Source organism: Zea mays, chromosome 5, assembly GCF_902167145.1.
Source record: "Zea mays cultivar B73 chromosome 5, Zm-B73-REFERENCE-NAM-5.0, whole genome shotgun sequence".
Lineage (NCBI taxonomy): Eukaryota > Viridiplantae > Streptophyta > Magnoliopsida > Poales > Poaceae > Zea > Zea mays.
Window position 1 is genome coordinate 76,547,808 of NC_050100.1, and position 9,780 is coordinate 76,557,587.

General features: G+C 50.6%; 1 protein-coding gene across 1 annotated transcript; it reads left to right on the forward strand.

The window, feature by feature from the left end:
• The first annotated feature begins 3,070 nt into the window (after positions 1-3,070).
• On the forward strand, positions 3,071-9,101 carry LOC103626567 (uncharacterized). The gene is made up of 8 exons (XM_008646982.3): positions 3,071-4,987; positions 6,463-6,496; positions 6,672-6,887; positions 7,715-7,804; positions 7,969-8,034; positions 8,123-8,214; positions 8,346-8,393; positions 8,521-9,101. Exons 1-8 carry the CDS (start codon positions 4,536-4,538, stop codon positions 8,630-8,632), a joined length of 1,110 nt encoding a protein of 369 aa, XP_008645204.1. The 5' UTR covers positions 3,071-4,535; the 3' UTR covers positions 8,633-9,101.
• The last annotated feature ends 679 nt before the right edge of the window (positions 9,102-9,780 follow it).

The following is a 9,780-nucleotide window of genomic DNA, read 5'->3' on the forward strand; positions in this document are numbered from 1 at the left end:
CCCATCGATATATCTCATGAGCGCCTCATGCATGTGAATGTGAGCCAGTGGCCAGTGCAGTGCAGTGTGCTCTGCTGACAGAGCACTGGCTAGCTGCTTTCGAATCGCGCGCGGTGGCTTTTTTCCGTTTTTTTTTTTTGCCTTTGTTTTCCTGCCTGCTGCTTTATTCATCGGCCCTCTTCTTTATTACTGATGATACTATTACGATGCATCATCTAATCGCCGTGGGGAGAGCGATGGCTGACCTCCCCGACGATCCTGCTGCGTTTCTCGCCTAGCTCATAGTACGTGTCCACTACCGACCCGGATTCTCTGCACGCCAATTGCATTGCCTGCCTTGCCTTTCTTTCCCTAACCTCCGGTCGTCGGTCATCACTCATCTCTCGCTCACGGCTCACATGCGTCACGAGACACGCGTTGGGATCCATCGGAAAAGCCATCGGCCGCAGAGGATCTCCCGCCAGCCATATCGTCCCCCCCTTAATTAAAAGTTTATTTAATAAAACCAACACACGCATTGCCCTACAAAAGATCTCCTTCCTCCCCCCCTCCCCACCCCCTCTGTGTGTCACTCATCATGACCATCATTTCGCCCTCAAAGCAGCCGATCTAAAGCTAACACTAGCTTAGCTTAGTTTACTTTACTTCAGCACAGCAACCCCGGCCCTCCTTGCATTGGTGGTCAATTATTATTACTGCCCTAATTTACCGCGTCTGATCTGCCGCGACCAATCTTTGCCACGCCCCCAGATCATCATCACTCAGAGAAGTCCAGCATGGAGGATCCAGAGGACGACGGAGATAGTCATCATCACGCAGCAGCTAGCATCTATCGAATCGGCGCCAGAACCGGGAGCCTCTCCTAGTCCGCTTCTTCTTGCCTGGGATGGGATCCTGATGATGCCGTGGGATGGACATGGATGATCATGGATGGATGGCATTGGAAGATCTCTTAGCCACACTAGGCTTTTATTTATTATATAAACCTTCTCTTTCTATATATAGAGACACATGCATCATCCATGCTAACAAGACACCCTCGTCAAAAAGGTCAGAACTGCACATGATTAAGCCTAAGCTAGGCTAGCGGCAATGGTCGCTGCTGGCTAGCTAATCTGTGCTGTACTCACGTAGAGCTAGCTAGCGAGCTTTGTCAAACGCTAGGATATACCTGCATGCTCCTTTTTCTGCATCGATCTGTTTTATACGCATTGATATATATGTGTGTACATAGCATATTCCAAGCCTTGGCCGGCAAGCTTGCCCTGTTCTGCTGCTACATGCATGTTGTGCCGGACCGGGGGAAGAAAAGGGGTGGGGAGAAACCCGCCTTTTTCTACCAAGATAGATTCCTCTGCGGCAAAGAGAACAGCTGTTTGGTTTTGTTGGGGGGTAAAAAAGCAGGTGGAAAAAAATTGCAATTTCGAGGCAGCCACTGGATCCATGCATTACTACTTGCTCGTTCTCTAGTTACTTAAATAAAACATGAGGTAAAACCAAACCTAGGCTATGCAGCCAGTCAAATGAGTCAAGGCAGGTTTACAATCCAGTCAAGAAAAGTAAACAAACAAAAAAAATGTAAACTTTTCCCCCTCCCTTTTCCCAATTCCCAGCAGAGATGCGCAGTACACTCTCCTGTCCTGTCCCTTCTTCCTCCTCCTTGAGTTTCCCTGTGACATGGAACAGCTGTGGTCTGGGGCCTGGGGGGAAGTGACCGCAAAACCACGGCAGCGGTGTGTGTGAAGGGTTTGAAAAGACGCTCCCGGTTCCTTCCTCTTCTCGCGTGGAAAAGCACCACTGTAGCCTGAAAACCTCACGGTCACGGACCGCGTCGTCGGTGCTTGCCGAGTCGCCTCTGCAGCCTGCATGGCGTCGTGACTGGCGTCGCCGTCGCGTCGCCCTGTTGCTGTTTGGTGCGGCCGACGAGGATTTGATGGGTGGAAAAGCAGCCTTGGTTCCCGTTCCAGCCTTCTTCCAGGGGTCACACAACACACACCTCCTCCTTCTTCCCTCCCACGCCAATATGCCACCATGCAGGCATGCAGCGCTAGGGGTGAAAACGGGTAGGGTACCCGAAACGGGTACCGAATACGGATACTGATTCGGGACCATTTTTCGGATACGGATACGGGTATTTTTATATTCAGGACGGATACGGGTAATACCCGGATAGTACAGCTTCGGATTCGGGTCGGATACGGAACGGGTACTACCCGATAAATACCCGGATATTCGGGTCGGATACGGGTACCCGGAATTCGGGTACCCGTTTTTTCTTTTTCTGCATAATAATATAGTTATAAAATCATAACTTTTACATATGAAATCGGATGAATATAAAGTTTATATGAAAATTGTAGAGCTCGAAGAGATCTATAACTTTGTAGTACAACACATTTTTGTTTAAACATATCTTTAGGCCAAAATCATTGAAATAATGTCTAAATTTATATCAAAATAATAGACTTTAACATTTTCATGTGGGGACTTAAGATTATCTCCACGTGGAAACTTAGAATTATCTTTTTATAAACTATTTATTAATATTGGTAACTTATTCGCAATTTCCGGTCGACACTACAATATTTTTATGAATTTAATTGTATTTTGATGATTTTCTACAAGAAATTAATAATACACCAAATAGCCTAAAAAATTCATGAATTTTTACTGGGACACAACATATATCCACATATAGTTCTCAAAAAACATTTGGATTATAAAATCCACAATATGTTGGTGTTTCTTCCATTCCACTCCCACTTATTGCGTGAGTTACACGTAAAATCATTTTATGTATCGACGTTTCAACATATATAATATTTCATTTATCATTTTCATGTGGCGACTTGAGGTTTTATTTGAATAGAATGGGACCATAAAATCCATAGGATGTTAACGTTTTTTCTATTTTATTTCCACTTATTAGGTGAGTTACACGTGAAATCACTCTAAGTATCCAAGTTTTAACATAATCAATACTTCACTCTACCATTTTTATGTGGGAACTTGAGATTATCTTCTATTAAATGTTTATTAGTATTAATTTACTTGCAATTTCGTGATCGAACAAGAATATTTTATGATAACCAATTAATGCATTATCCAACAAGTATCCGATATCCGATAAAATAATATTTGTATCCGTCACTTATCCGCCCGGATAAATATCCGGTCCCTGTATCCGTATCCGTCCCGTTTCTAACTATCCGTATCCGATCCCGAATCCGTTTTAAATACATTAGGGTAGGATACAGGATGAGCTACTATCCGTCCGTATCCGCCCGTTTTCACCCCTATGCAGCGCAATGCAGGCCGAAAGAGACGCCGGGACGGGCCCCAGGCACTGACCATTGGTCAATCCACTGCTGCTCTGTAGCTGTAGCTGTGTAACTGTACTGCCCCGGCCTGTGCCCTGCCCCCCACAATGGCAATGGCAATTGCAATGCAAGCTGGCACCGGCGGGAGCAATGGCCATGACCCCTCTCACAAGCCAAACTCTAGAAGTGCAATTCAGACAGACAGATAGAGAGAGAGGGACATTGTTGCATGGTTGATTGCGGCAAGCGAGAGATTCTGATTACTATTATTATAATTCTAATCCTACCGTGTGTGAGTAGATGATAAACAAATGATAGAGAGACGACGACACGAGAAGAAGATCATGAGACGGCGTCCCCATCCACATGCCTGCCCTGCTTGTATGGTCGCCGCCCGTCGGTATGTAGAGGAGTATATAAACTCCCCGAGGGCGAGAGATTTCCCTCGAAAGGTGGAAGAAGCAAAGCATCTCATTCCCCAGGCCACCCCCCCTCTGCCCTCCCTCACCTCCCCCCCTCTACCTTTTGTAGCTTTCCCATTCCCCCTCTTGCGTGCAAGCATCTTCTCCGGTTCTCCCCGCTCTCCCATCTTTAACCGCCCCCCCTCCCTCCCTCTCCGTGGTCTTGGAGGAGCTCGCTGTTCTACGGCTGGCTGCCTGCCGCGGCGATCCCTGTCTGTTCGTTTCCGTCGCGCGGGAGCCGCGGTTGCTTTTGCTTGCTTGCGTTGCCGCGAGAGAATCGTGAGCAGAGAGTGTGACCTGGCCTTATTGGCGTCTTCCGTGGGCGGGGGCGGGGGCCTGGGCCGGGGCCGTTGCTGGCTGTTTGTTCGTTGCCCATCGATACACTCCTCCCTTGTCTCCCCCGCATGCAATCCGTGTGTGTGTGTGTGTGCGCTCTGCCTCTGCTCGCCGGCGTTGGTTTCGTGTGTCGCCTGCCTGTCGTCCTCACCGCAACGCTACTCGTTACCAGCTATCAACTAGCATTGCCTTCTCCTTCCGCTACAAGAATCTGACGAGCCCCCCTCTCCCTCCCGTCCCGGCGCTGTTCCCAGCTCGCTCCTTTCGAGAGTGTACTGTTTAGTCCGCGCGCATTGCTCGGACCGAGCCACCGAGTTCTTGCCGCGCGCCGCAGCAGTAGAGCCATTGCCGCGTTCGCTCGCGCCGCGCGGTTCATGCGCCAGGAGTCTGAGGCGGCTACCTAGTTAACGGCGGGGGCATGCGTTTCATCACAGGCGGCGGCGGCGGCGGAGTAGGAGGAGGAGTAGGAGGAGGCGGAAGCTCGGCGGCGCGGTCGTACGAGCCCATGGCCACGGCCGACACCACGAGCCTGCACTACTGGCTGCACTGGCGGGTGGGGCTCTGTGGCCTGTGGGTGCTGGCCTGCATGGCCGTCGCGGGCTACCTAATCTGGCGTCACGAGGGCCCCAGCGCCGACCGGCGTCCCGGCGGCGCGGGCGCGGGCCTGTCGTCCCCGGGCGCTGCGGCTGACGGCGGCAAGGAGAGGTGTCACGGGGTGCTGTACGACGACGAGGCGTGGCGGCCGTGCCTCCGGGACATCCACCCGGCGTGGCTGCTCGCCTACAGGCTCATCTCCTTCTTCGTCCTCCTCAGCCTCCTCGTCGTCATTGTCATCTCCGATGGCGGCAGCATCTTCTACTACTACACTCAGTGAGTCATCATTTGCCACCACTTACCCTCTCTCTCTCGTCTTCTCTTATTTCCTTGCCCTTTTTCTCTAATGTTGAAAACAAAAATCGCTGTGGAAAATGTTGGATTAGATGCAAAGTCGAGTAAAGGTTCCCCCCCAATTTTTTTTTTAAAATCTTTTGTTTTAAAAAAGAAGAAGAGAAGGTGGCGCATTGCCACTCAGCTGCTGCAGCTGATTAAGTCTTTTATCATCTCATTTGGTGCTTGACTGAATTAGAAACCAGTCAGCAAGGATTGGCATTTGTTCTCTCCTCTTGCAGTACTAATGCTAAGACCAACTCCAGCAGCACTCCACATGCGGCTCCGTATCCCTATTTTGCGGAGCCTAGCACACTATTCATCAGTCCAGCAGTCTCCGCATCCGGCTCCGTAAAACGCACGGCCTGTACCTGCACTCCCCATTTCCACGCTTTCTCTCTCCTCTCCGCAGCTCTCTGCGTGCGCGCGCGGCTGCTCGCGGGCCCCAGGTGTCATAGACTGCATGCGGAGTGGGATGGGGAGTGTTGCTGGAAACGGAGACGGATACGGAGAGGAGAGAGAATGTGTTGGTCGCGCGTTTTAGGGATACGGAGAGGGAGTCTGCTGGAGTTGGTCTAACTTTGAGTTTCCACCGGGAATAAAGGGCTCTTCCCATGGTACAAACCTGTTTTAAACATGGGTCCTTTTTTTTCGGTTGCAAGAACTGAACATGGTTCTTGGAAACAATAATGGAGCCATCAGTCAGTTTCGCAGCATCCTCTGTTATTTATGCTACTGTACACAGTCTGGTGGCTGCTAAACAACTAGCTTACACAGCAAGCTAGCTACCCAACCCCACCTCTCTGTCTGGGTTTCCTCCCCCCCCCCCCCCCCCCCCCCCCCCCCCCCTTCACCAGCAATCTTTTCCTCCAGTAGTAGTAGATTCTTTGTACAAGAGACTTTTATTCAGGCGATGTACACTCTTTTTTGCATCAATTTTCTCTGAAAAAAAAGATGTGACACTGTACATGTCTAATGCCTTGTGAAGCAGATTTTCAGAAAACATTGGGTCTTGCGACTCTGTGTGTGTGGTCAGGCTTCTCTAGGCTTAATCATAAATGACAAGTGGATAGTGTTGTAAGGAATACCCACCCCCAACTAGATGGCCTTCATTGACACTTTCTGTTCCACTGAACCTGAAGATTTTCTGATACAAGTTTCCAATGCATAAATAAATACCTGCCTTTTTTTCTCTCCAGGTATTGTCTTCTTCTGTTTACAAATCACTAGTGTAGTAGCCTTTTCCCACCCTTTTTCTTCTTAAAAGAAAAAAAACCTCTGAGATTGTGACTGGTAGTTAGTACGTACCAAATTTCTCAGAGAGATCTGGTTGCTGCTGCTCGAGTAGTGTAGTGTTTCTGCTTTGTGATAAACTCTGCTCCTTCTTCGTAACGGTGGTTGAACTGTCTGTTGTGCAGGTGGACCTTCATTCTGGTGACGATTTACTTCGGGGTAGGCCCCTTTTTTTTCTTTTCTCTTTCATAATCGCACATCATCCAAACAATCCAAGATCTGTCCATCTAAATTCCTCGAGCCAATGATGCTCGACAAATACTCCGAAACGCAAACGGCCCGTGTGGTCGCTGACGGAAAAGTAACTGTTGGATCCGTGAACCTGTTGTTCCAGCTCGGCACGGCCCTGTCCATCTACGGCTGCAGCAGGTTCGCCGAGGAGAACGTCGCCGCGGCGGCGGCGGCGGCGGCGGCAGACATGGAGGACGGCGCGGGATACGTCGTCGCCCGTGGCCTGGGGCCTGCTGCTGCTAAGCCGGCCTTGGATGAACGAGACGGTGCCGGAGAGGTCGCTGGGTTCTGGGGCTACCTGCTCCAGATCATCTACCAGGTAAAGATTATCCAGTTGGGGGCGGGGACCTTCCCATGTTCCTCATTGGAGAGAGACATCTATGCTGTGCACTCTGCAGACTGCAGAGTACCGACATTTGCTGATCTGGTGTGCTGCAGCTGCATGCATGCATGGAGGGCGTCTCGTTTTGCTTTCGAGGCGCAATTATTAGTGCTAGCCTGCTAGGTAGTAGTTAGATTGATGTGCTAACGACTGAATCAGTAGGCTTATGTGGGGATTGGGTTCTGATTCTGAAGACCAGCAGATCAGATGATGACACCCCCCCCCCCCCCCCCCCCCCCACACACACACATAAATAGCATCTTGTCTGGTCACGCTTCCATCTCCATGGCATGGACCTAGCTGGTACGTGAGCCAGCTTACTGATGGTCCATGGCCAGGGGCGCACAGCTCATGCATGCATGCGTGTTTCCTCGCTCGCTTGGATGGCTGGCTGAGTCACCTGTCCCCCATCTTTGTTGTCAAGTGTAGGGCTGACTCTATTGGTCGTGTGGCGTCAGGAATAAAGGCAGCCTGTTTTTTTTTTTGTTTTTTTTTTGCTTTGGATTCGATTTGCTAGGCCGCCTAACTGCATCAGCAATGGCGACTGAATGTCTGCCTAGGTTGGCGTAGCACGACAGTCTGGAGAAGTAGCTTCTGAAGGAGCCATGTGAAAACTGTCTTTACATACTATCAGCTAACACTTTGCCCATGAATTAATAAAGCTTGGCCATGTATGCATTAGAACTCTCTTGCGATCTTTACAGCTAGCGGCGGTGCCGACTGCCGACCGTGACTCTGTTCGGTGTTTTTTTATTTATCGGCAGGCAAATGCAGGCGCGGTGATGCTCACGGACTGCGTGTTCTGGTTCATCATCTTCCCGTTCCTCACCGAGAAGGACTACAGCCTCAACTTCGTAAGCAAACACACGCGCGCTCCGTGCCTTCTCTCTCTTTCTCTTTCTCTTCTCTTCTCTTCCCCCGGCTGGCCGACATGGCGCCTCGCAGTTCCGACAGATCAAATGCTGATTAAGGACAACACAGCTCACTCACCGGTTGATTTCTCTTCCTCTTCTGGCAGCTGTTGATCGGGATGCATTCGGTGAACGCAGTCTTCCTGCTGGGCGAGGCCGCCCTGAATAGCTTGGTAAAGCAGCGCATACTCAACTTGGTGATCAGGGAAAAAAAAAGACAGAGGAAGCTGATGAATGTTTTCATGGTTTCGCTGTCTGCAGAGGTTCCCGTGGTTCCGGGTCGCCTACTTCTTCCTCTGGACCGCGCTCTACGTCGTCTTCCAGTGGATCGTCCACGCAGCTACGCCGATGTGGTAGGCTCTTTGCAGCTTTTGTTTGATAAACCTCATGTAAACGAAGCACTTTACTGCCAACTAGCTGCTGCATTTTTCATGTCATAGTGCTGATGACTTGTGAATCGACGCCTTTTGTGGCTTCTTGGCAGGTGGCCTTACCCGTTCCTCGACCTGACATCGAACCTGGCACCTCTGTGGTACGTACGCACGCAAATGCCACTCAAACTCAATTACCACTCGCAGATTCTTTTCAAGCAAGTTAAGCAAGCTATTAAATCTGACTGCCTCGTTCTTCCATTCCCTACCGATGGATCGGCGCGGCAGGTACCTCGCGGTGGCGGCGCTGCAGCTGCCGTGCTACGTGGTGTTCTGGCTGCTGATCAAGGTGAAGCACCACCTGCTGGCCAGGTGCTTCCCGGTCTCGTACGTACGCTAGCTAGGGGCTAGGGCACAAGCAGGCAGGCCCGTCTTCTCCGCCGCCAACGGTGAGAGCAACGCAAGCTAGCTAGAGAATAATATATGGCGGGTCCGGGCTGTTTATAATTTGGTGGTGGTGGTGGTGGACTGGTGATGGGGAGTGAGGGGACGAGCGTTTCGTGTGCAGGTGCCCTCCCCGATCAAGCGAAGAACAGAGGGGAGTGGCGCGTGGTGGAAGGGAAGGAGATGCGTGCAGTTTTTTTACAGGGGGTATAAAAACTATAAAATAGTTTGGTGTACATTGGAAGGAAGCTAAGCATGGTGGTAGTCTTTATTTGAGAATTTTTTTGTATTTTTTTTGCCGTGGTGGAGTGGAAGTGAACAGGAGAGAGGTTCAGGGCAGCAGGGAATGGCTGTGTATAGCTTTGACTGATTGGATGAGATTGAAATGAAATGAAATGGAGAAGATACTGTTCCTTGACATCTTATATTTACCCGTACCATTCCATCCAAAATCACCGTGTGCGTTAACTTTGGCTAAGTGTCTGTTTGGTTGCCTCTACATAGGGGTGGTAATGGATCGTGATCTAAATAGTTCTTCATAAAATGTCAAGTCCCTAAATAAATTATAGTTCAAAATGACTAGAAATAGAGTCCGATCCTAACCCGTTTCGACCCTTAAATCTTATAGTTATATATGTCCAGAAAGTACGTGGCCCGTTAGCACGACACAAAGCACGGGTTTTTAGCATGAGCACGACACGACACGGGTTAATCCGTGCCCGGGCTCAGCCCGACCCGGCGAGCGTGCCGGGCTCGACAGCCATCTCGGCTCGTTGGGCTGGCCCGAGCACGTCCCGATATTTGGTGGGCTTAGAAACCAGCCCGCTACAACTTCCAGTCTCCCAGCCCCAAAACAGCAGCCCACTTCTCGAAGCGGCCCGTAACCCTAACCCTAAATCAAATCCTCGCAGTCGTCGCCGTCTCGGTCTCGGGGTCCCTCCTCTTGGCGCGGTCGGCACGAAGCAGAGGCACGGCGGCGGTGGAGGCGGCTTCCCCAGGCTGTCAGCCACTCAGCCTCCAGCAAGGCGCTAGTCCTCGTGCCGCTCCTGCTCTGGCCTTCATCTTCCTCTTCGTGTATCCCAAGGAGTTCGAGCTGCAGGCGAT